Source organism: Bubalus kerabau, chromosome 10 (genome assembly GCF_029407905.1).
Source record: "Bubalus kerabau isolate K-KA32 ecotype Philippines breed swamp buffalo chromosome 10, PCC_UOA_SB_1v2, whole genome shotgun sequence".
NCBI classification, from domain to species: domain Eukaryota; kingdom Metazoa; phylum Chordata; class Mammalia; order Artiodactyla; family Bovidae; genus Bubalus; species Bubalus kerabau.
The window spans coordinates 51,709,523-51,736,276 of NC_073633.1; the positions used below are offsets into that span (position 1 = coordinate 51,709,523).

Below are 26,754 nucleotides of genomic sequence, written 5' to 3' on the forward strand. Positions count from 1 at the left end.
GATCACACACTTGTTTTCAGAACTTAATGAAACTCAGGTTTTGGATGTTCCACTGCAGAAAGAATTCAGTGAAAGACAAAGTGATAAGGAAAAAAGTGGATTTATTTAGAGAGAAACATACTCCACAGTATGTTGGCCATCTCAGAAGGTGAAAGTGGCCTTGAAATACGGCATGGTTATTTTTTATGGGCTGGGTAATTTCATAGGCTGAGTGGGAGGAGTGTTCCAATTATTTTGGGGGAAGTGGTGGGGATTTCCAGGAACTGGGCCGCTGCCCACCTTTTGGCCTCTGATGCTTGGTCTCAGAACTATCATGGTGCTGCTGGATGTGTCATTTAGCTTGCTGATGTGTTACAATGAGCATATAATGAGGCTCAAGGTCTCGTGGAAGTCAACCCATCTGCCATCTTGGACCTATTTGTTTCTTCATCCACCATCTTGGACCTATTTAGTTCTAATCAGTTTATGTCATGTCCTCGGGCTATGTCATTTTTTCAAAGGTTGTACCCTGCCCTCTTCTCTCCTGTTTCAGAAGGAGAGCCAATCCAAATTTGTGAGGTATTGCTAAAGAAGATGACACCCACTCATTCAGGACTCGGCTTTGGAGTTAGTAAAGCTAGGAAGTAGGAGAGACATAGAAAGACAAGAGAAAAGGCTTCAAAGTGAAAGAAAGCAGAGCATTTCTGAGGATAGGAAGTAGGTCAGGATGTCCTGGGAGTGTGAGGCGAGAAGAGACAAAAAAGGCCAGCAGGTTAGAGTTCACCTCAAGTTCCAGGCTTATCCAAGGGAGTGGCAGGCTCTGATCTCCTTTGCAGATAATGGGAAATGGGATTCCAGATAAGAAGTTCTTGGCATCTGCAGGTATGAATCAGGGAAACAGCAGGAATCTGGAGAAAAGCAGACAAACTCAAAAGAGAATTAGGAATTGTGCAAAACAGAAGTTAGTTACTGATGGGCTCCATGGAGTGAGGAAGAGGGAAAAATCAAGGATGATGGTTTCTGCAAAGATATATATATATACACAAATTAATTAATTTTACTTGTGTTGACTGAAAAAAAAAAGGCACAACCTAAAAGTTGAGAATTTTGTTTCATTCAGCCGACTTCATTCATGAAGCCCATAAGACAGCCTCTCAGATATTTCTGAGTTACTGATCCAAAGAGGCAAGGAAGGAGCCAGATATATAGGAATTTTTGAAAAAGCAAAAACCTGGTAGTCAGAACATCAAAAAGATTACTGCTCATGTTAATGAATTTAGCACTTTTCTACAGATGGGAAGATGCAAGAGTCTGGGCTCACTGAAATCATTTCTTAGGTATGAACCTTACCTATCTAGATCTAGGGTCAGCGTCCTGCTTTTCTTCATCCTGAATCCCCTCTAGGTGCTGTTTTGTGGGGTGTGTGTGTCGGGGGGGGGGTGGATGCAGTGGCTCATGGCTTGATGGCCACAGTATCCTTTGTTTGCTGATATGGCCATTGATGTGTTTCATACATACTTGCTGTGGGAGTATACTCATGTATCCCTGTAACTAGTATTAAAAAACTTAAATTTTGTGAGTAGGAAACATTGAAGAGAGGGGAAGAGAGGATTTACTCAATTTACTGATATATAAACAGCATTCTGCGTGATTTGTCTTATTAAAAGAAGATCCTTCTGTATTTAGTAAAGGTTAAAATAGTGTAAAATATTTAACAAAGACTAAAATAAAGATGAGGGCCAGATAATGAAGCTTCTCTTTTTATTGCCAAACTTACTGAGGCTCTGATGAATTTACTTCTGTCACGCGAGTGTATGTTCCTCGGTTCTTTGTCTCGTCACAACAAAGATTTGGAGCGACGGACATTAAAGCCCTCGGCGTGTCATAGCTCTCGGGTCTTGGACAAACCGTGCTACAGCTCTTAGGCAAATCAGTGTTACAGCTCTATTTTATTTAGAAGATAGCAGGAGAGTGAGAGAGAGAGAGAGAAAGAAAAGAGCGTACGCACGCGGGAGAGAGAGTCCGAGAGAAAGCGCTTTGGCTCCTCCTTTTATATGTTTTTTCCGCCACCTGGGCCTGCCCTATGCAAATTGGGCTTAGCCAGGAGTGCTGTTTGTTCTGTTTGTTCTGCCTGAAGTCTTCACTCTGGTCCTCAGACCTTCCTTGTCTTTTAGCCACCACCATTTTGGACTCCTTTTCCCTATTCTACCTACCTAACATTCCCCCCTCAAGAGGTGGGAGGCCCAATTCTTTGGGAATAGGGGCGTCGAGGTCTTTCTGGCTACTTCCTGCTGAACTGGGGCGGCGAGGGGTATTTGGCCTCCCCCTCTTGCTAGTCTCAAGCCTCAGAGTCCTCATAGCGGTGCCCAAGGGTGTGTGATATTTTCCGTGGTCGGCTGTAGTTTTATATCTTTGTTGAACTGGCACTGCATGTTGTAGCTGGTTGACCTGGGCAGAGACAAAACAGGTTAGCCAATTGACAGTACATGGAATAATCATAAGCATCATCAATATAGCATAACAAGGACTAGTAGGGACATTAGTCAATTTTAAATTCACATGGCCAGGATGGCTCAAGTCCCTCCTTGTTCAGGGATCAGAAGATCTATCTCCTGTCTGTCTTGGAGTACAATCTCTGTCAAGCTGTGTTGGCTCCTTAGAGTTATCCTGAGAAATCTTATCCCCAGAAACCAGATTTTGGGTGTGTTTATTAGAATGGCACTCATTGGTAGTTCTGAATAGGTATCTGAGATCTCCCAGGGGCTCACAGGTGTATTGAGTGTCCTCTTCTGTTTTCTTCCACGGCTTGACTTGTGAGTAGTGAATCCAGGAGTCATGTCCTGGTACCTTGACTGCTGTGGGGGTAGAAAGTATTACAGGGTAGGGGCCCTTCCATGTGGGCTGGAGTTGAGCCTTTGGGGACCCATCTTTCCAGACTTTAATTAGGACTTGAATCCCTGGAGCATATAGTGGTGACTCTTAGAATCTTTTGGGTCCTGGTTCATACCCCACAAGCATATACCCTGTTGGAATTGCCCAATGGCTATGGTATAAGACTGGAGGGTCTGAACCTCTGGATCTAGGAAGAGGTCATTGACATAAACAAAAGGTCTCCCATACAGCATCTCATAAGGGCTAAGACCAACCTGTTCCTTAGGGGCAATGCGGGTATGGAGGAGAGCTATTGGTAAAGCTTCCTTCCATCCCAGGGAGGTCTCCTGGGTTATCTTTTTTATCGCTGATTTTAAGAATTGATTGGCTCTTTCTACTTTTCCTGAAGATTGAGGCCTCCAGGCACAATCGAGATAATAAGTAATGCCCAATGGTCACCCCTTGGGCGACCTTAGAAGTAAATGATGTCCCATTGTCACTTTGTAATGACCTGGCAGAACAAATCTCGGAATGATTTCAAGGAGCAGTTTTTTTACCACCTCCTCAGCCTTCTCAGTCCGGGTGGGAAAGCCTTCAATCCATCCTGTGAATGTATCTATCATGACTAATAGGTATTTATACCCTTGAGAAACTGGCATCTGGGTGAAGTCCATCTGCCAGTCCTCTCCTGGGTAGGCCCCACATCGTTGGATGGGCTGGGCCAGCTGGGGTCTTTGAGCTCCTTGGGGGTTGTTTAATTGGCACGTGGGACAAGAGGAGATCACCTGTCTTATAGTTGTTTGGAGGCCTGTTCCTCTGAAGGACCTTTCTAGTAATATTTGGAGGGCTTTTTTCTCCTAAATGAGTAGTGGCACGTAAGGAGTTAACCAACTTCCATTGGCGGTTTCCAGGCAGAAAAAGGAGTCCCTCCTTGTGGAACCACCCCATATGATCTTCTTGAAAGCCCTTGCTCTTAGCTTTAAGAGTCTCACCTTCAGTATATGAAGGAGTTTCTGGCAAATTAGTCTGTGAACTAAGGTGGCAATCCCTATTAGGTCATGGTTCTGTAATGCTGCTCTCCTAGCTGCCTGATCAGCTGCTTGGTTTCCTCGTGCCACTTCCGTGTTCCCTTTTTGGTGTCCTTTACAGTGGGAGACTGAAACCTCAGTGGGCAGATGGACTGCCTCCAAGAGTCGAAGAATCTGATCACCATATTTGATTGGGGACCCTCGGGTGGTCAAGTGGCCCCTTTCTTTCCAAACAGCCGCATGTGCATGTAGCACCAGAAAGGCATACTTGGAGTCTGTGTAAATGGCTCTTCTTTTTCCTTTTCCCAGCTCTAAAGCTCGAGTCAGGGCTATGAGCTCAGCTAATTGGGCTGAAGTACCTGGTGGCAGAGGCTTAGGCTCTATGGTCTCAAAATTGGAGACTGCTGCATACCCGGCTCTTCTTTTTCCATCCAAGACAAAGCTGCTTCCCTCAGTGTACCAGATTTCCTCAGGACTGGTCAGAGGATCTTCTGACAATCCCTCTCAGGGTTTTGTCCAGTGGTCCAAGGTTTCTAGACAAGAGTGAAAGGGGAGACAGCCCTCGGGGGTAGGGAGGAGGGTGGCTGGGTTAAGAACCTCACAAGGGGATATAGTGAGGCCTGGATTTTCCATCAGCGTTACTTGATATCTGAGGATTCTTTGATCAGACATCCATAAATGGCCTCTCCCATTTAGGAGTTGTTTTACTTGGTGGCTGGTAAAAATAGTTAGTTTGCCCCCAAAGGAGAGTTTTAAAGCATCTTCTATCGTGATTGCAATAGCTGCAAGATTTCGAAGGCAGGGGGGGCCAACCTCGGGAAGTTGGATCGAGCCTCTTGGATAAGTAAGCTACAGGCTGGGACTCAGATCCCAACCTTTGAGTTAACACTCCCAAGGCTATTCCCTCTCTTTCATGGACATAAAGTTGGAATGCTTTTTCTGGGTCTGGCAACCTCAAGGCAGGTGCCTGAGTTAAGGCCTGTTTTAGTGTAGCCTCTGCCTCCTTTTGAGGAGTTTCCCACATCAGTGGGATTGAATCATCTCGTCCCTTTAAGCTTTCATATAAAGGCTGGGCAATTAGACCATAGTTGGGTATCCAGATTCTACAATAACCAGTTAGCCCCAGGAAAGCTCGCAATTGTTTTCGAGTCATGGGGGAAGGAAACTGGAGGATTCCTTGTACCCGATCAGAGGACAGCCTCCTGGACCCATGTGTAATCTGAACTCCCAGGTAAGTGACCTTTGTCTCGACCATCTGTGCCTTAGCATGGGAGACTTTATATCCCTTTTCTGCCAAGAAGTTTAGAACCTGAATTGCATGTTGTAGCAGATTAGTAGGCCATCTACATATTGTAATACTTCCAACTTAAAAAAAAATTTTATTATTTATATTTGGTTTCTGTTGTAGCACCCGGGCTCCAGAGCATGTGGGCCACCCATGGGGCATGTGCGGGCTCAGTGCTTGAGGCCCTTGTGGGAGCATGTGGGATCTTAGTTTCCTGACCAGGCATCGAACCCGAGTCCCCTGCATTGGAAGTAAGATTCTTAACCACTGGACCACCAGGGAAGTCCCCCTTTACTTTTAATCTTTCTTCAAATTAAAAAGTAAATGGAGAACCAAACAACTCCTAATTTATACGTAACTTTCTTTAGTGACAGTTGATTTTGATGACTGCTGAAATTCACTCATTTTTTTCCCCAACATTTCTTAAACACCTACTATATGCCAGGTCCTTTGTCTGATACTGTGAATACAAAAACCAAACACTCAGTCCCCAGCCTACAAGAGCTGAGTCTAGTGGGGAAGGAAAGTAAACAGATGATTCCAATCCAGGGCCGTGAGTGACACTTTAGGCAGACATAGGAGAGGGTTCCTAACCATGGATGGGGTTGTTGCTGAAGTCTTCCCACCAAACCCTTACTGAATATTGAAAGATAAGGAGAAGTCAGTCAGGCACAGGGTGGGGAGTCAGCAGAAGGAGCAGCCTAAGGAAAGGAATGACAAAGCATGTTATGTTTGGAGATGCAAGTACTGATGAGGCTCAAGAGATATGTGTGAGTTCAAGTGTGACAAAATCAAAGGCTGGAGAGAAAGAGGTGGAGATAGCAAAGGACTTTGCCAGGCTAAAGGGTTTAAAGGTGGCAGTGACAGATTTAAAAACCATTCAGCACAGTGAAAATTGGAGAGGAGGAAAATAAAATTAGAGACTAGAAGACTGGTTAGGAGAGATTACAGAAATCTAGGCAAAAGATAAGGAGGCCTGAACAAAGAGAAACTAACATGACATTGTAAATCAACTATAAATCATCAAAACTGCTGCAAAATATAAATAAAATTTCCCTCTCCCAAAAAACAACAAAAAGGAACTCTAAGTCAGATGTAAAGTTTGCTAAAATATCTCAGGTCTACCATGGTTTGTGACACATACCTAGCAAATTAGAAGAAACATTTTTTAAATGTGCATTTCAGAGAGACATGAGTATTTTCATTATGTAGTTTTTATTTTAGACGAACATTGTAAAAAAAAGTTCATCTGGAATAAAATCCATTTTTTTTTCTTAAAAAAAGAAAAAACCCAAAACATAGCATCATTATCAGTACACAGTTAATGAGTTGGCTTAAACAAGATTAACAACATGACAGATCCACTTTATCTGCAGGTTTTTCACATTAAGCCGTTGGAGCAAAGGTAAAGTATGCTGAAACATAGACAGGAGGACAGCTCTATGGAAAAAACAGGTATTTCCCACTTGGGACATGATTTTAGTCAAAAACTTTAAGGTACTTTGCTTTAAAGGAACAGTGTCAGCTGCAAATAAACAAAATAAGACCCATCTGTAAGGCCATAGGAATGAATTATAATTAAATTCACATTTTAAAAAAAGGTAAGAAATGAAACAAGAAGTTCTATTAGTTCTTTGCAATAAGAAATGCAATTGTGTATGGCACAAGCATTTTAAAAAATGAAGTAAAATTTGAAAATATACCTAAAACAATTGCTTGCTAATTTCCATTTCTGCAAATTTCACTTACATTTTTTTCATCGTGATCATGACATTAATTTTATTAGTCTGAAAAAAGACCATTTCTACTGTAAAATTGTGCTAGTACTTGAAATTTTATTAGCATATCCTGTCCATCTACATCTCTACCGGACAAGGCATTTTTTAGACATTCCCCCGCCCCCTTTTGGATGTAACAAGAAGGCAAAAGCAATGTCCTTTCTGTTAAAAGAAAAAATCTAAAAAATCTGATATGAGAAACTAGTGCTTAAAATCTGAGATAAGTAAACCAACATAACAAAATACTGTTCTAAAATGTTAAGCTTAGAAACTCATCTTTCAAGATTAAGAACTAAATTTATAAAGAAACCAAAGTTATGAACAAGGAAAAAAAGTCTGCTTACGTGTATCACTTACTGCTCACAAGAAAAACTCAGTAAGCCTTAATACAGATTCTCAGCATTCAGAACCTGTAAAATGGAGTTATAATCTCTTATTTAGAAATTTCTGCAAACATGTATCTATATTGCACAGCTAAATTTATTAATGGAGACAGGAAGATAATACTTTTTTTTCTGCGCTATTGGATAAGACATGTATGATCTATCCTAAACTACCTCCTACCTTTTCCAATGATGCTTTAGTTCAAAACAAAACATAGAGTCTAAATTGTGCTGGATACTTAAAGACTGGCTCACTGTTTTTCTACTAGGTATTAGAATACTAGTTAGCTAAATGAGGTATAATTAAAAAATAGTCCTTCAAAGTAAAGAGTATAGTCTTCTGAAAATTTGTAACAAAGACTGCACAAAATGTTCATGTGAAGAGAAAGAAACGTTGCAGCACCGCCTAACTGATGCACAGGTGGATTATTTTCCCATCATCTGTCTGAAGAAAAATGTAGCTAAAGTAAGTTCCCAGGGAAACATTTTACAATTAACTGATCTACATGCTACTTAGTTACAGCACATTTGCATTGTCTGATAACCCTCAGACTCTTATTTGAAAAGGTCGAGCCCAATCATTGTCAAAAATCAGCACACTGATAATAAAATGCAGCCACTGAACCACTAACACCGCTGCAAAAAACCTTCATGTATCCTGACCCATAAAACCACAAAAATGTTCACACAAAACTAGATTTCTTCAGTTTCAGCAGGGAAAAGACAATTATCTGTCACTAAATTCATCTACAAATAGAAAAAATAATGCACTATACGTACATTAAGCAAAGTGGAATATTTATTGGGGCAGTGTTACCATGCAGAAAGTGAATTTCCTATGGTCTTAGCTCATATTATATACAATTTAGCAAAGCTAAATGTAAGAAAATAGCAAGGACAATTTATTTCTATAGAACAGAGTATATACCCCCAGTCTGCTGCTACTTCAAAGAACACTTTGAGACTCATCTAACTTTTATAGGCTCTTTCAAAGGGAAGTTCATGGAGACTAGTTATTAACCCATAAGCAACAACAGAAGAGAAAAGGAAAAAACAAAACAAACAAAAGCAAAGCATTCTGTTAAAAATGAAAAAAGGCTAACCACAGAATATGTCAGTTTTGGTGTGCAGACAACCCCTGAGATATAAACCAAAGTGTTAAGACACCAAAGAGTCCGAGGTAAATTACTAAGAGGGTTACATTCATATGTGGTGTCATAGCACTTGCCTTTTAGAAATTACCTTGTTACCATCCAGAAAGCTTAACTGCTGGGATCGTTTTCTGAAAATTAGTGAATACAAGATGTTTCTAAGAAATTATTTTCTTCATTTCAGAAATATATCAATATCTAATTTTAAGATGGTAGACTTACAGTCCACTTGTGATCAAGGAACTACTGATTTTACTGGTACACCAATAGGTGCTTTTAAGCCTATAAGTACCAAAAAAAAAAGTCAAGGGGACCGAAATTTGTGAATATTAAGTTTAGAGAACCCATCAAAACTAGCTCTGGTATATATTTCCTGCCACTAAATTGTGCCTAAGTTTTCAAACAAGTAGTAAAGACTGACTGGTCCAAGTATTCCAGTGATACATCTTAATTTGAAGCAGAATTCTCTGCAGTAACAAGCAATCCATTTCCACTTTCATCTTCCAACCTTAACCATCAAGCATGATGGCAACCTTTGTGAAACAAAACTGGCTTAACAGGAACTATAATTATTAGTGCCTAATCACCTCGTTATTACTCCCTCTGTCTTATGACACTGAAGGTTGGAATAATAGAATGAATTTGGCATGTAAGTTAATACTAAATACTTTCTTTTTTCCTTATGTGACAGATTCATCTACAAAAGGCATTACCAGTACCAGTGTTATGATGAGAAAGGCAGCTAAGCTTTTGGTTGGCTTTGGCCCAAATGGCTGGACCAAGTTCTATAACAGTGAACCTGAACAGATGGATCTGGGTTTTACACATTCAATAACAGCTGTTGTAAAACTGAAACCATGCTCTTATTTTCTCTAATGAAAAGGTGAGACTTTTCCTAGAGGATGCACTAGAACTAATTACTCTTAATAATAATACAAGTCCAATTAAAAAAAATCATTTCTACCATTACCAACAACTATTTCTATAAAATTACATCCACAAGTTAACCTCTCTCCCTATAGGTAAGCTTTCTGTGAACTGAGTCTGAATCTAACTCTTCAGACAGGGATTGTGGTAAGAACTGTACATTACTACTAAACCAGCAAGCTAAGAGCGAATCTAGGAAAAGCTATATGACATATGCTGATGTGACAAAACATCAATTAGATGCTGAAATAAAACCCTAAACTAACTCTCTGCCTATGTAAAATTCCAGCTCAAGAAGTTTACATGTAGAAACAGACAGCAGTGTTCAAATATGACTTAGGTGAATGATTATAATAGGTCAAATGTAGGAAAGAGGAGGGAATACAAATCTCAAGAAAAGTGACATTAAGATGGTTTCCAAATGCAGCTTCAATAGATTAGGCAGAAGTAATCAATTGAAAAAAATGATTTATTCAGCTACTCAGACTCTCCGGCAAAAAGGTCAGGAATGAAGAAAAACTCTGAATAATCTAAAGAAAAAAACTGTGGCCTTTGGTGGGCATTTTTAGGAATTTCTAAGATAAACTTTTATCAAAATTTATTGACTCTTATTTAAGAAAACCAGAGCCCTTAAACAAATGCTATCAATGCAATAACATTTGGCCATATGAACCAGACCAAATGTCTTAAAATTTTAGTATATTAACTTCTGCTTTAAATGTTCTACTCTTTTTTAAAAAACATTCCCCAAAGCAAATTTGTCTAGAACTTCATGTCAGAAGTGTGCAGATATGAATCTCAGATTGTGCTGTAACAATGAAAGGCTAACACTGATGTGCAAAGTGAAAAAGAAAAAGATAGCAGCTTCTGCAACACGCAATAAAACAGAGGAAAAACAAGTTAAGTCCGGCACGTGTCTCCACTTCATAGCTTCCACGTTTGAAGAGAGAAGCCTGTTATCCTGATGGGCCAGAAGGCTGGAATCCACTGCACACTCAGTGTGCAGAATCTAGGTATAGGTTCAGCGGTGCTCTCAGTAGCAGCCAGGCAGGATGGTTCTGAGGCTGGGTGACCTGTGCTTTCAGAGAAGCAGGAGAGGGTCCTCAAGGTGTGCTGCAGTCTCTCAGAAAGAGTTCATCAAAGTAGCAAACAACGGAAGAAACTGGTCTTCTTCGATCGGTTTTCTGTTATTTTCACTGGTCCACCTGACCCTGATGAATTGCTGTCGTTCTGAAAAACAGACAATGAAGTTACCAAGGGGATAAAAGTTTCATGGTTTGAGCCCAATTATCTAAAAAATAAAAATATCTAACTATGCTCATAAATTTGTACTCAGTAGTGTAATTAGGAAGGGAACTAGCTAAGCTCTTATGTTTTTTATTTCTTTGGAAATGGTGGGTTAAAATGGGAAAAATATTTTAAGGTGAGCACCTAATATATTAACAACATTTTGGTTAGGAAGTTCCTATTTCCAGTCCAAAGAAATTATAACCACAAGAGTGTAAAGTATCAAGGGTAATGATGGAAATGATGTTAAGATACTACGCTTACTCCTTGGAGGAAAGTTATGACCAGCCTAGATAGCATATTCAAAAGCAGAGACATTACTTTGCTGACAAAGGTCCGTCTAGTCAAGGCTATGGTTTTTCCTGTGGTCATGTATGGATGTGAGAGTTGGACTGCGAAGAAGGCTGAGCGCCAAAGAATTGATGCTTTTGAACTGTGGTGTTGGAGAAGACTCTTGAGAGTCCCTTGGACTACAAGGAGATTCAACCAGTCCATTCTAAAGGAGATCAGCCCTGGGATTTCTTTGGAAGGACTGATGCTAAAGCTGAAACTCTGGTACTTTGGCCACCTCATGCGAAGAGTTGACTCATTGGAAAAGACACTGATACTGGGAGGGATTGAGGGCAGGAGGAGAAGGGGACGATAGAGGATGAGATGGCTGGATGGCATCACTGACTCGATGGACATGAGTCTGAGTGAACTCCAGGAGTTGGTGATGGACAGGGAGGCCTGGTGTGCTGCGATTCATGGGGTCGCAAAGAGTCGGACACGACTGAGGGACTGAACTGAACTGAACAGGCAATCCTGTTAGAGGCAAGAAGAGCTGGTAACATAAGGTATACAATTACATGCAAGATTCAGGGTAAACCAAACTTTTCAGGTTGTCCTAATGAGTCATCACTGAGATTGTTTCAAATTGAAGCAGACTTGAGCAACTTCAAAATCATAGTTATATACAGACACAGAGAGAGATTAAAATATTTAATTTGTGCCATTATTACTTTAATTATTCTGAACAAAATTCAATCAAAGACCACTTATGGAGCCAGAGGAAAGAACTGAAAGAGTTGCAGTTCAGAAATAAAAAAAAAAAAATCTGAGGAAACAGAAATAAGAATCAAAATTTAACTGGGAGAAAAGGTAAGACAGGGAAAAAATAACTTAATGTGAATATATGCCTTTTCTTTAATTAAATAAATAACATAAATAAGAAAACAAATTTAAACACAGCATAAGGAAAATAAAATTATATATTATACAAACCATTTTTCTGTTGAGTTTTGTCATTATATCTCGTGCAAGTGTAAAAAATGCCTAAAAGGTAAACCAAAAAATTTCATTATTATATGTTTATCTTTTAAATTAGAAATGTAGATTTATTTCATTATAAAATAAAAATATATTACTTTAATGTTTTTAATTGAGAAAAAACATAATTGCAATCAGTAGACACATGACTATTGTAACTTATTTTTCAATTTTATCATAAAGGTTTTCCAATATAATCAAACTGTCATTCATCAAATATTTTCTGCACATAACATCTGGCACTGGGACTTCCGTGGTGGTCCAGTGGTTAAGATCCAGCCTGCAATGCAGGGGACACAGGTTCGCTCCCTGGATGGGGAACTAAGATCCCACATGCCACGGAGCAACTAAGCCTGAGTGCTGCAACTGCTGAAGCCTGCATGCTTTAGAGCCCATGTGCCACAACTAGAGAGAGTCTGCGCACTGCAACAAAAGACCTGCATGATGCAATGAAGATCCCACATGATGCAGCTTAGACTCAACGCCGCCAAATAAGTAAAATATTAAAAAAAAAAAACAACCCACAGACATCGGCACAAGTTCCTAATATGACACCTGTTGAGTTGCGAGGCAGAGGCTCTACAGCACTTGTGTGTCCCCAAAGTCGGGGCATAGTTTCTGGTATAGGAGATGATGAATATCTAGTTAATAACTGAAGCAATAATTCTCCCTGGTGGCTCAGACAGTAAAGAATCTGCCTGCAATGCAGGAGACCCAGGTTTGATCCCTGAGTCAGAAAAATCCCCTGGAGAAGGAAATGGCAACCCACTCAAGTATTCTTGCCTGGTGAATTCCATGGACCGGCTACAGTGTATGGAGTCACAGAGTCAGAACTGAGTGACTAACACTTTCATTTCACTTTCACAGCTCTGAAATCTATTTTCATAAAAATTTCTACCCTTTATTCCCAACTTCCTCTCTTTCAAATGACTTTCACTCTTATCCCTGAAAACATAGAACCTCTCATGTCTCAACCCCCCCAAATCTCAAGAGTTTCTATGCTCAACTAAATTCCCCACTATGGTAATAAGTTCCAATGGTGGCAGGACAAAATCTCAGTGGCATTTTATGCCTAGTGTGTCTTGACCCAACTCTAAGCCAAATGTTTTTAAAACTTATCATCCTGACTTTGTTTCTACAGAGCCAGGATTCTTAAGGCTTCTTCAGTTGTCTCCACGCTAAACCCACTGCTATGTCAGTCTGTTCCCAACAATTCCTCATGTCCCCAAACATGTCCAGCAGGGTTGTTATTCCCAAACCAGTCAAAAAGAAGCAATACGTAACTACTATTATCACTTTGTCAGTGTCTCACTGTCACACTGGTCACCTGTGAGTCAAAGTTTCTAAGTAATCCTATCCCAGTTTTTGAGGTTAAGTTAAAGCTCTGGGAAAACTGCTAATCTCTGCAGAAAACCTGACTAGAATAAGCAGCCTGAGCAACCTCCAGGTCAATATTTCCATAGAGAGAGCTCAGTGTGCTCTCTTTCTCCTTTTTCTTTGGCCATGACATGTGCCTTGTGGAATATCTTAGTTCCCTGACCAGGGATTGAACTTGGGCCCTCGGCAGTAAAAGTGCAAAGTCCTAACAATTGGACTGCCAGGGAATTCACAATTCAATATTCTCTTTAAGTCACAGGTGAGATCAGGGCACAGGACTAGTGGAGACTGTAGTCAGGGTACAGAAAATGTTCTGTGGCACAGTCCTACCACATCTCAGAGCAAGTTTCTCTCCTGTCTCCACCATTAAAGCTGACTGAAGAGGCTCCTCTCTTTTGCATGAAAGGAAATCCTTTTGTTGCAAGCAAAAGGAAGCATTTTTCTACTTTTCTATTCTCCAATAAATAAATCAGAAGAGGTTTCCTGTTTCCTAACACCCCCTAGCCAACCTGAAAAAATGACCATTAGTTATTTAAAAGAAAGAAAAAGTTCTGATCAGTGACCATGAGTCAAGTCATTAAAGTCTCAATTTGCAGTCATGATGCCACAGTGAACAGTGACTTAGCTTGAGAAAGTAAATGTTTACGAAACCCTCAGTATTACTGTTAAGTAAATGACATGTATTAACATATAATATATGTATTATTTTTATGATCAATTTAAAAAATGTTTTTAAAAAAGAAAATATTATCAAAATTCTGCCCTTCTAAAGAAAATCTATTTCTTAGAAGACTTTAGATAATTTGGTTTTAACAGTTAACTCACTGAAAACTTATTAAAACTACTCTCTGATAAACACAGTTTCTTATATCTACTTAATGCCATTGTATTAAAAGGGATCATGCTTAATTGACTTCAAGCATGTATTCTAGGGGAATCTGTTCAGTAAGCTAACAGTTGAATTGTCTCTTGAGAGTGCAGACATGAAAGGAATTAAGACTCTGTGCTACAAGTCAGTGTAGGATGACACGAACAATGATGAACAAGCAGAGACCACAGCAGCAGGATTTCCAGCTTCCCAAACAAAGGGCAAAACTGAACTTAACCTGAACTGCCATCTTCTGTCCAGTGACTCTTAATGAAGCGATCTAATATATGCCATGTGAAAGACAGGCGCTAGAAATCTAGCAACCAAGGTCCTCATAACAGAAGCACAAAAGTTTATGAAATGGAAGTGGAGGCATTCACTAAGTCAGGAAATATCAAGGCTCGGAGAGTTGAAAGCAGGCACCAAGACACGAACGCGACTACATAACGAGTCATCAAACATTTCCTTCTTACCTCTTCTACATTCATACTGGATTTTGCACTCGTCTCCAAGAATTTAATCCCATAGTCAATTGCTAACTGAAAGACAAAAGAGGAACACTGAAATTCAGGGCAAGCTTCTTGAACATATAGAGCATTTATATTTTTTTAGGTTTTCCAAAGTCCCAAAGGGAGAGTACTTAGTTCAGAACTCCTGTGGTCCTCAAATTTCTTTGCTTTCTTCTATTGTGTTTGAAATTTAGAGATCCAATTCCATCATCATAAGTAACTAAAATGGCACCGCTTCCTCTCAAAACATAACTTGAGTACTTCTCTTTTTTTCTATTATATCTTTAGTTCTCTAATCACTAGACAACATATTAGACACTCACCTCTACCATAAATTTGGGATATATTTGACTTCAAATTACAAATCTCCAGCAATTACTATTGTAAGTTTTCATTATTTTCTTAATAAATTGGATATTTAAGATAATACATATTATTTTAATAAATAAAATAAATAAATTTTATTAAACTGCACAAAAGAACTAAAGCTTAAAATACTAAAACTTAAAATCTCATTGCTTGGGTTTCTATTATTGTGGCAAATTGTGAATTCTTCTACATTCCCATCTATTTCCAAAGAATTCCCAGTTCATTTGCAACAAGACTAAGTGTTTTCAGGCGAGAAAAGTGTATAGTCAGATTAAAAAACAAAATGCATTTTGCCTGTACCCCTAAAAAAGAAAAAAGAAAAAAAAGCTAAAGCAAAATTCCAAGACTTAAAAAATTGAAGCCTTTATGGAAAATGTCATAGAAATGAATATATATGTATAATAGACTTGTTTTGCAGGACACAAAAGAGAGAAAAGGTTATAAATATAAATATCTATAGCTCAATGAGTTTACAAAGAGGTTTACTCATAATGACCTAAATCTAATGTGTAGTAAAATATTCTTGGAAAAAAAAATAATGAATTGAAAAATGATTACTGTTGAAACTACCTATCCTCTGACTTTTTATCTAAGAGAAGGAATTGGTTTAACTTCAGAACTGGGCATGTGCACACAGATATGGAAAAAACAGCCTGAACTCTCAGCTGCACGAATCTGAAAAAGGACCAAATTGTATCTCCCAGAAAAGAGCAAATTCTTGAAGAATGAGTCATGACTACACAGTGTATGGAGTTGGAGCTTGAATACTAATTCATACCATTCAAGTATGGATTACAACTGTCTGCTGGCTTTTTAATGGATTAAAATATAGATATTTCAAAAACTTAAATCAATAAATAATAGTATGAAAATGAATGCTTAACATGAACAGACTCCAATCTTCATTTATTCAGTTCACATTTACCTTCTCTCCTCTTTCTTTTGATACTTGTCTTTTGTCATTCATATCACATTTGTTACCCAGGATCATTCTTTCAACATCTGAAGAGGCATGCTGCAGGGATAAAGCAGTATATTAGGAGACAACATGAGAAAAACACAGCTGTCCAGTAGGCAAATCTTAATCTGTCAGAAGCAGATCCATAAATTTAATTGCAAAACAAATAGTCTCTTACTCAACACAAAACCTGATTCAGAGGAAAAATTTTTAAATGAGAGGAGGGGAAAGTTATAGCATAACTTTTCCCCCAAAGGCCTTGTAGTCATTCTTAGGTCTTCTTTGGTACATGAACAAACAAAAATAAAACCTATAGTTATCCAACAATAAAACTCCCAAATGTTAGTCTGGGTCAAAGAAAGGAGAGAATCTCAGTACCAAGAGAGCCAATGCAGAAGGTGTTCTGGATTTTGAACTACTTAAACAATAAATTCACATGGTTTAATATAAATGTGTATGAAATTATTTCAGAGTCTGAAATGTCAGAGACATTAAAAAAAGGTCTCAATACCAATCAAAGTGGAATTAAATCAAATTTTAAATATCTAAGATGAACAAAATGTTAGAAGGGCAAAATGAGTTACCAGAATAAGGACATATTTCTGCCAGTCAAACAGTATGAGGGAACAGACAGAACCCGAGAACCAGACAATCCATGGGGTCGCAAAGAGTCAGATATGACACAGAGACTGAATGACAACAACTCCTTTGTAAAGGCTCTAAGAGCACATGCAAGTTACCTCTTTCTGACCTGAGTCTTCTCATGTATAAAACAGGGGTTTTTTAGATTAAATTATTTTCAAGATTGGGAACAAGTTTAAAATTCTGTGAAACTGTCCCTCTGTCTGCACTCCCTAGGCCAACGGAGCAGTCAGACTGGCAGTACCAGAGATGTTACCGTCCCTGGTACTCCTCAGAGCGAAGGGTCTAACCTGCCTGCACCCTGCTTCCAGCAGCTCAGCTACGTGACAGGGAGACAGAAAGAGCGAGCCCTCTATAAGCACCCAGCAGGATTCTGCTCCAGTATCCACTGTCTTTCCCATACCTACCTCTTCAATGTTTCTTATCCAATTTTTAATATTGTCAAAGGACTTCTCATTTGTGATGTCATAGACAAGCATAATTCCCTATAAGAGGAAAAAAAAAGATCTTTATTTAGTGCTTTATACATTTTAAAGCAAAGAATATCACATCAATGTATCTTCTCTTCCAGGAACTCTGTGTTCGTCCTTTTTCTGTCTTTATAAAAGGAATTTATAATAAAAGTTTAAAATACAGAGAAACAAAATAAATAAATAAAATCTTCCATTGTCTCACCATGTAAATAAATACTGTTAACATTTTTTTCACTGTTAACCTTTAATGAATTAGTGATTATGGTAAAGGTGATACACCCTTTCTACCTGACCTCATAGGATGAGAACTGGTACCAATTAAAGCTAGCAGGATATTTACGTTAAAATAGAGATAACACTCGGAGAAGGCAATGGCACCCCACTCCAGTACTCTTGCCTGGAAAATCCCATGGACGGAAGAGCCTGGTAGGCTGCAGTCCATGGGGTCACTAAAGAGTCAGACACGACTGAGCAACTTTACTTTCACTTTTCACTTTCATGCATTGGAGAAGGAAATGACAACCCACTCCAGTGTTCTTGCCTGGAGAATCCCAGGGAGGGGGGAGCCTGGTGGGCTGCTGTCTATGGGGTCACACAGAGTCGGACACGACTGAACCAACTTAGCAACAGCAGCAGCAGCAGCAGCAGCAGAGATAACACTGAAGGTAAGAGGGGATCACTTCTGCTGTGCACTTATTTATTCTAAGCAGAAATTATCTTGCTTCTTACTCTTAAAAAAATTTTTTTTAATTTTTTTGGCCACATCACACGGTATGTGGGATCTTAATTCCTCAAACAGGGATCAAACCTGAGTCCCCTGCATTGGAAGCATGGAGTCTTAATCACTAGACCACCAGGGAAGTCCTTTTGCTTCTTACACTTACTAAGATTATAACCACACAACTTTAGTTATTTCTTTTTATATGAACTGATCAAATGTTACTAATCTAAAAAAAGTAAATCACGGACACTCAAAATATAAAGCATTTGTTACACAGTTTAACAAAGGCACGATCATCATATTTTGGAAGACCCCATGTCTGGTATTTTAAACAGTTAATCTTCTAAATGTTTCAGCTGACACTTGTATGCTACCCATTTCAAAATCTACATCACAAGACTGCACTTGCATATTAAGTGCTAGATCCACCTCTATCTATCCATTTCAACCTACCTACTATGTGCCTGATAGTGTAACAAATGCTACCAGTAGTAAATAAGACAGACAAGGTCCCTTCTTCTTATGGACGGTTGGCAAAGAAAACAACAAACCACTAGTTATATAATTAATTATAATTTAGACAATTGCTATAAAGAAGGCTGAGGAGTTCTGAGTGAAAATGCTAATCTAATCTGGTTGAGGGGCTAGGGTGGTTCACAGAGGGTTTCCCAGAGAAAATGACATTAAAGCCAAGGCCTGAGGACTGAGAAGATTTGAACTGGGCACAGGGATAGAGGCTGGGGTGAAGAGGGGAAACCCTCAGTGTCTGGAATATCACAGAAATGGGATAAATTATCTTGCTCTCCAGAAAGGCCCAGAACCTATTAGATTGAGTAAAGACGGTCAGCGTGGCAAGAATGCCCTGGTTTGAGGGACTTTACTGGTGGTCCAATGGCTAAGACGATGAGCTCCCAATGCAAGAGGCTGGGGTTCGATCCTGGCCAGGGAACTAGATCCCACATGTACCAACTAAAGATCCTAGAGGCTGCCAGGAAGACTGAAGATCCCGTGTGCTGCAACTAAGACCCAGCACACTCAAATAAATGAATAAACATTATAAAACAAAACAAAAAAAGAGTGCCTGGATCCAATGGGAGAAGGGCACAAGATAAAGCTGAAGACAAAGACAGGGGTCAGGGTGCCCTGGAGAACACTGATTGGACATCAGCTCCCAGATGGCCCATTTGGTCACCGAAAACTCAGCTAAGCGAAACAGAAAGTTGTCTTTGTCCCCTCCAAATCTTCTCTTTCTCCCTCTGCTCTCATTTTGAAGAAGTGCAGTACAACCCTGTAGGGCTCCCCTTGTGGCTCAGCTGGTGAAGAATCTGTCTGCAATGCGGGAGATCTGGATTCAATCCCTGGATTGAGATATCCCCTGGAGAAGGGAAAGGCTACCCACTCCAGTATTCTGGTCTGGAGAACTCCATGGACTGTATAGTCCTGCTGCTGCTGCTAAGTCGCTTCAGTCGTGTCCGACTCTGTGAGACCCCACAGACGGCAGCCCACCAGGCTCCCCCGTCCCTGGGATTCTCCAGGCAAGAACACTGGAGTGGGTTGCCATTTCCCTCTCTAATGCATGAAAGTGAAAAGTGAAAGTGAAGTCACTCAGTCGTGTCCAACTCTTAGCGACCCCATGGACTGCAGCCTACCAGGCTCCTCCATCCATGGGATTTTCCAGGCAAGAGTACTGGAGTGGGGTGCCATTGCCTTCTCCAACTGTAAAGTCCACGGGGTCGCAAAGAGTCAGACATGACTGAGCGACTTTTACTCACTCACTCAACCCTGCCAGCCTGCACAAGCAGACCCCTGGGAGTAATTTCCTCTACCACCAGTCAGTCACTAAGTCCTATGGACTCAACACTCTCAATATTTCCACAATCTGATACCCCACATGCATGGCCTTATTCACATTTTCATCAATTAGCCTTTACCTGGGTGATTTAGGTCTCCCTGCTTTCACCAGGGTTATCACCTCATTGCTTAAAATCCTTTAGCATCTCTCCATTGTACTCTTAATTATATTAAAATTCCTTAAATAGTAGGCAAAATCTTTCAGGGTCTGGTTTCCAACTTTATAAATAAAAATAAAATATAAATATAAATAAACATAAATCATATACAACACACATGTACACGTAGATGAAAGAATTCAGGAAACATAGCAAAATGTTAACAGAAGCTATGTCTCATGTGGAGTTTTAAGATGGTTTCTTGGGATTTTTAAAGCTTTCGAATTCAGAAGTGGCCACAAGACTGGAAAATATCAGTTTTCATTCCAATCCCAAAGAAGGGCAGTGCCAAAGAATGTTCAAACGACCGCACAATTGCGCTAATTTCACACACTAGTAAGATTATGCTCAAAATTTTTCAAGCTAGGCTTCAGAAGTACATGAGCCAAGAACTTTCAGATGCACAAGCTGGGTTTAGAAAAGGCAGAGGAACCAGAGATCAAATTGCCAGCATTCGTTGGATCATAGAGAAACCAAGGGAGTTCCAGAAAAACATCTACTTCTGCTTCACTGACTATGTTAAAGCCTTTGACTGTGTGGATCACAATGAACCATAAAAAATTCTTAATGAGATGGGAGATCACCTTACCTGTCTCCTGAGAAATCTGTAAGTGGGTCAAGAAGCAACAGTTAGAAGCTTACATGGAACAACATACTGGTTCAAAATCGGAAAGCACTAAAACAAGGCTGTATATTGTCACCCTGTTTACTTAACTTATATACAGAATACATTATGCGAAATGCCCGGCTGGATGAATCACAAGACGGAATCAAGAAAAGGATCAACAACTTCAAATACACAGATGATACCACTCTAGTGGCAGAAAGTGAAGAGGAACTAAAGAGCTTCTTGATGAGGATGAAACAGGAAAGTAAAAGAGCTGGCTTAAAACTCAACATTCAAAAAACTAAGATCATGGCATCTGGTCCCATCAATTCATGGCAAATAGAAGGGGAAAAAGTGGAAGCAGTGACAGATGTTATTTTCTTGGGCTCCAAAATCACTGTGGACAGTGACTGCAGCCATGAAATTAAAGCACTCTTGCTCCTTGGAAGGAAGGCTATGACAAACCTAGACAGCGTATTAAAAAGTAGAAACATCACTTTGCCAACAAACGTCTGTATAGTCAAAGCTATGGTTTTTCTAGTAGTCATGTACGGATGTGAGACATGGACCATAAAGAAAGCCGAGAACCGAAGAATTGATGCTTTCAAACTGTGGTGTTGGAGAAGACTCTTCAGAGTCCCTTGGACTGCAAGGAGACCAAATTAGTCAATCCTAAAGGAAATCAACCCTGAGTATACATTGGAAGGACTGATGCTGAAGCTGAAACTCCAATAAGTTGGCCACCTGATGCTAAGAGACGACTCAGTGGAAAACTCCCTGATGCTGGGAAAGACTGAAGGCAAACAGAGAAGACAGAGGCAGAGGACGAGATGGTTAGATAGCATCACCAACTCAATTGACACGGATTTGAGCAAACTCCAGGAGATACTAGGGATTCTCTGGTGGCTCAGATGGTAAAGCGTCTGCCTGCAATGTGGGAGACCTGGGTTCGATCCCTGGGCTGGGAAGATCCCCTGGAGAAGGAAATGGCAACCCACTCCAGTATTCTTGCCTAGAAAATTCCATGGATGGAGGAGCCTGGTGGGCTACAGTCCATGGGGTAGCAAAGAGTCGGACACGACTTCACTTTCACTTTCCAGGAGATTCTGAAAGACAGAGAAACTTGGCGTGCTGGAGTCCATGCAGAGTGGGACACGACTTAGCAAATGAACAACAACAACATTACATGTAAGCTTTTCACAAGCAGAAAAATAAATATTCTTTAAATTTAAATGGCAAACAACATTTTTCTTTACCCTCCTTCCTCCTAGCCTCAAAAGGGAAATGTTTAACTTTGACTACACTGTAAAGATGATTTTACAATAAGCAAATTTAATTAAAAAAAATCAAAGTGGAGAACTATACACTTTGGTTCAGATGGTAAAGCATCTGTCTACAATGTGGGAGACCCAGGTTCGATCCCTGGGTCGGGAAGATCCCCTGGAGAACGAAATGGCAATCTACTCCAGTAATATTGCCTGGAAAATCCCGTGGACAGAGGAGCTTGGTAGGCTACAGTCCGTGGGGTTGCAAAGAGTCAGACACGACTGAGAGACTTCACTTCATTTCATACACTTAAATGCTAAATTTTATATTACATATATTTTACAACAATTTTTAAAAGCCTCAAAAAAATGCAACCTGAATAATTCCTGATTCAAACAGCTTGGCTGCCTACAATTAAAATTAATCAAAATACTTGCAGAGTTCTACTACCTCTTGGGCTATATAGACAACCTGGATCTTCACTGCTTTCTGTCTGTCAAGTAGTACCTGGAGTAGTTAGCACAGAAGTAAACACAGTGTAGTGGTTAAGGGCACAGATTCTGGAGTCAGAGATGCTCAGGCTGGGCTTCACCACATGCTACCTGGGAGATGCTGCAGAGATTACTTTGTCCCTCTCAGTCTGCATTTACTCATTTGGGAAGTGAGGACAGAATATTTTCCACACTGCCCTTTTAAAAAAAACAAACAAACAGTATTTATTTATTTACTTTAAAGATATGTGTTATTTATTTTTATTTATTTGGCTGCATCAGGTCTTAATTATGGCACGCAGGACCTTTCGTCGTGACATGCACACTTCTCCAGTTGTGGCATCTGGGCTCTGGGCCATACGCACAGACACAATAGTTACCGCACGTAGGTTCAGTTGCTCTGTGGTATGTGAGAGCTTAGTTCCCCAACCAGGGATTGAACCCATGTTCCTTGCATTGTAAGGCAGATTCTTAACCACTGGACCACCAGGAAGTCCCCCAGATTGGATTTTTGAGGATCAACTGACATATTATTTGTAAAGTACTTTACTTAGAACCTGGAAGCTCATGGTTCACGTACTGTTGAAGCCTGGCTTGGAGAATTTTGAGCACTGCTTTGCTAGCATGTGAGATGAGTATAATTGTGCGGTAGTTTGAACATTCTTTGGCATTGCCTTTTTTTGGGATTGGAATGAAAACTGACCTTTTCCAGTCCTGTGGCCACTGATGAGTTTTTCAAATTTGCTGGCATATTGAGTGCAGCACTTTCACAGCATCATCTTTTAGGATTTGAAATAGCTCAACTGGAATTCCATCACTTCCACTAGCTTTGCTCGTAGTGATGCTTCCTATTCTTGACTTGACTTCACATTCCAGGATGTCTGGCTCTAGGTGAGTGACCACACCATTGTGGTTATCTGGGTCATGAAGATCTTTTTTGTTTAGTTCTTCTGAGTATTCTTGCCACCTCTTTTTAATATCTTCTGCTTCTGTTAGGTCCGTTCCATTTCTATCCCTTATTGAGCCCATCTTTGCATGAAATGTTCCCTTGGTATTTCTAATTTTCTTGAAGAGATCTCTGGTCTTTCCCATTCTATTGTTCTCCTCTATTTCTTTGCACTGATAGCTGAAGAAGGCTTTCTTATCTCTCCTTGCTATTCTTTGGAACTCTGCATTCAAATGGATATATCTTTCCTTTTTTCCTTTGCTTTTAGCTTCTCTTCTTCTCTAAGCTATTTGTAAGGCCTCCTTAGACAACCATTTTGCCTTTTTGCATTTCTTTTCCTCGGAGATGGTCTTGATCACTGCCTTCTTTACAATGTCAAGAACCTCTGTCCATAGTTCTTCAGGCACTCTATCAGATCTAATCTCTTGAATCTACTTGTCACTTCCACCGTATAATCCTAAGGAGTTTGAATATCCATGAACTTCCAGATGTTCGAGCTGGATTTAGAAAAGGCAGAGGAACCAGAGATCAAATTGCCAACATCCGTTGCATCATAGAAAAAGCATGGGAGTCCCAGAAAAACATCTACTTCTACTCTATTGACTACACCAAAGCCTCTAACTGTGTGGATCACAACAAACTGTGGACAATTCTTAAAGAGATGGGAATAACAGACCACCTGACCTGCCTCCTGAGAAATCTGTATGCAGGTCAAGAAGCAACAGTTAGAACTGGACATGGAATAACAGACAAGTTGGCTTAAAGCTTAATGTTCAGAACACTAAGATCATGGCATCTGGCCTCATCATGGCAAACAGATGGGTAAACAGTGGAAACAGTGACAGACTTTATTTTGGGGGCCTCCAAAATCACTACAGATGGTGACTGCAGCTATGAAATTAAAAGACGCTTGCTCCTTGTAAGAAAAGCTATGATCAAGCTAGACAGCATATTAAGAAGCAGAGACATTATTTTGTCAACAAAGGTCCGTCTAGTCAAAGCTATGGTTTTTTCAGTAGTTGTGTATGGATGTGAAAGTTGGACTATAAAGAAAGCTGAGCCCCAAAGAACTGATGCTTCTGAACTGTGGTGTTGGAGAAGACTCCTGAGAGTCCCTTGGACTGCAAGGAGATCCAAGCAGTCCATCCTAAAGAAAATCAGTATTGAATATTCACTGAAAGGACCAATGCTAAAGCTGAAACTCAAATACTTTGGCCACCTGATGCAAAGAACCGACTCATTGGAGAAGACCCTGATCTGGGAAAGGTTGAAGGTGGGAGGAGAAGGGGATGACAGAGGATGAGACAGTTGGATGGCATCACTGACTCAATGGACATCAGTTTGAGTAAGCTCCAGGAGCTGGTGATGGACAGGGAAGTCTGGTGTGCTGCAGTCCATGGGGTCACAAATAGTCAGACACGACTGAGCGACTCAACTGAACTGAACTAACTTACCTAGAACCTAGGACACAGCTTGGACTCAATGATTGGCAGCTATTACTAATTTATATCTGGTTTTAGTAGCAAAAACCCTTTGACTACTTCCTATGTTTTTAGGCTAATTGATACTATGAATCAGTTGGAAATACAAATTCAGGTACACCAGTTAAAAATTTTATATATTTAGTATACAGACCTTTAACAATAACAGCCAGACAGTACTGAGAAATGTTGAATACGGTCCCTCTTCTCCTCAGAGCCTGACTGTCCATCAGGGTTACTGCTATGCCTACACATGTTGCTGAATAGTATGAAACAGGTCAAAGGACTCCGTCATGGTGGCAGAATCAGTAGCGTGCTTGCCACTATGCTGTGCACCCGAGTCAACCCAACTAAACCTGCCAGAACCACCAACTGTGGAAATGAGAACATGATGACCCCACATCCCACTGAAATGGATGACATGCAGGATCCAAGACTCAAGTGGAGCAGGGTTTCCTGAGGATGTGTCTAAGATTGTTTCTGGGTCTGAAAGTTTTCACTGATTCACTCCTTCGGCAAGTATTTATTGAACATCTACTATGTATAAGGCCCTGGCATCATAGCAAAGCAAGAGAGACAAAAAATCCCTACCATCAAAATGGAAAGGATGATATATTTTAGAACAGCAATGATATCTAATTACTTGGAATAATGTGAAAATGGCTAGGCAGTAGATAAATGAAAAAGACAGACCATCTTCAAATCTCAAAGAACATATTTCAATGACCTCTTGCTTTGTACCATAAGCTAGAGCTACACATCCAAGGCAAACATTTGCTTCACACTCTAAGTATTCTTGCCCACTGTCTAGTGAAAACAAGCTTGTAAGTGGTATCAATACATTACTCCCCCAAAATAAAAAACTGTGTTTAAAAGATGCCTCTAATCAAAACTACCTATGAACTATTCTAAATCATCCCTGTTAAAATGTTCTTATTTACCCTTAAAAATCCTTTCTGGGGGAAAATAAACAACAAACAAACTTCTTCACACAAGGTAAGTCCCTTCCCTTGGATTCTAATCTAAGCAAAATAGAGAGTAGGTGACAATCGCCCTTCTTAAAATAATGACTTTTAAAACCTTAAAGTATTATAGGGTGGAGAACATATATATATGTAATGCTTAGTTGTATATAGTTCCCAGGTAGGAGAGCTTTAAAAAGGAATTCCCAAAAGGAATTCCCAACCTCTGTGGGGGGTATTACCAGCACTCAAATAATGGAGGGTAAGTGGCAGTGAAGGAGGCGGGAGGAGCGCATGACAACAGAGGGACCTGTGGGTTCAGATCACAACTGCCTGCAGCAAAGGGACAGCCTGCAGCAAAGGGACAGCCGTCAGCCCTACAGCGCCAGCACCTCCAGACACTCGCAGCACCAAGTCTTTCACACAACAAGCTAGGTATGACGGCAGCTGGCACCCCAGAGTCTACCAGGTTGGTCTACCTGATCTCGACTGTGCAGTCTTCTCTCTGAGCATACGGGATTTCATCATAATTTAAAGCTCTAAGTTATACGTGCTGCTGCTGCTGAGTCGCTTCAGTCGTGTCCGACTCTGTGCAACCCCATAGACGGCAGCCCACCAGGCTCCCCCATCCCTGGGATTCTCCAGGCAAGAACACTGGAGTGGGTTGCCATTTCCTTCTCCAAAGTTATACGTGACTTAGGCCTAAAAGCCAGAGATAAAGCCCTGCTCTGGGTCTGGCGTTCTAGGTTTGGTTCAGTAGAGCTCAGTTTCTACACTGCCTTATTCACCATTGTACTCGCAGCACCACAAAGAATCCACCATGAGCCAACAATAGAATGGGTTGTGTAGATGAAGCATCTTAGGATGGAAAATAGCCAAGTGACGAAGTTATGATAACAAGGATAAGGCAAGTATGTAGCAAGGAAGGACTTGGTAGTCAAAGATTCACCAGATGCTAAGCCTCAGATAGTCACAGATCTTTTGGCTACTTCCTGGCCAGCTGGCAGAAGACTGGTGGAGGAGACTCCAGAAAGATGAGCCAATAGGAGTGGATGTTGTAGATCTGGTGAGAGACAAA

The 26,754-nt window shown here is 40.3% G+C and overlaps 1 protein-coding gene across 2 annotated transcripts in view; it reads right to left on the reverse strand.

Moving 5' to 3' along the window:
• Nucleotides 1-6,359: 6,359 nt before the first annotated feature.
• Nucleotides 6,360-26,754, reverse strand: part of RAB8B (RAB8B, member RAS oncogene family) — a 70,159-nt gene continuing 49,764 nt past the window's right edge. The window contains exons 5-9 of one of the 2 annotated variants that reach the window (XM_055537721.1): nt 17,128-17,205; nt 16,046-16,135; nt 14,716-14,781; nt 11,953-12,003; nt 6,360-10,632 (exon numbers count right to left, since the gene is read on the reverse strand). In XM_055537721.1, the coding sequence (XP_055393696.1) occupies nt 10,540-10,632; nt 11,953-12,003; nt 14,716-14,781; nt 16,046-16,135; nt 17,128-17,205 (378 nt within the window). In that variant the 3' untranslated portion in view covers nt 6,360-10,539. The remainder of the gene's footprint in view (nt 10,633-11,952; nt 12,004-14,715; nt 14,782-16,045; nt 16,136-17,127; nt 17,206-26,754) is intronic. The other variant, XM_055537722.1, reaches the window with a different exon arrangement.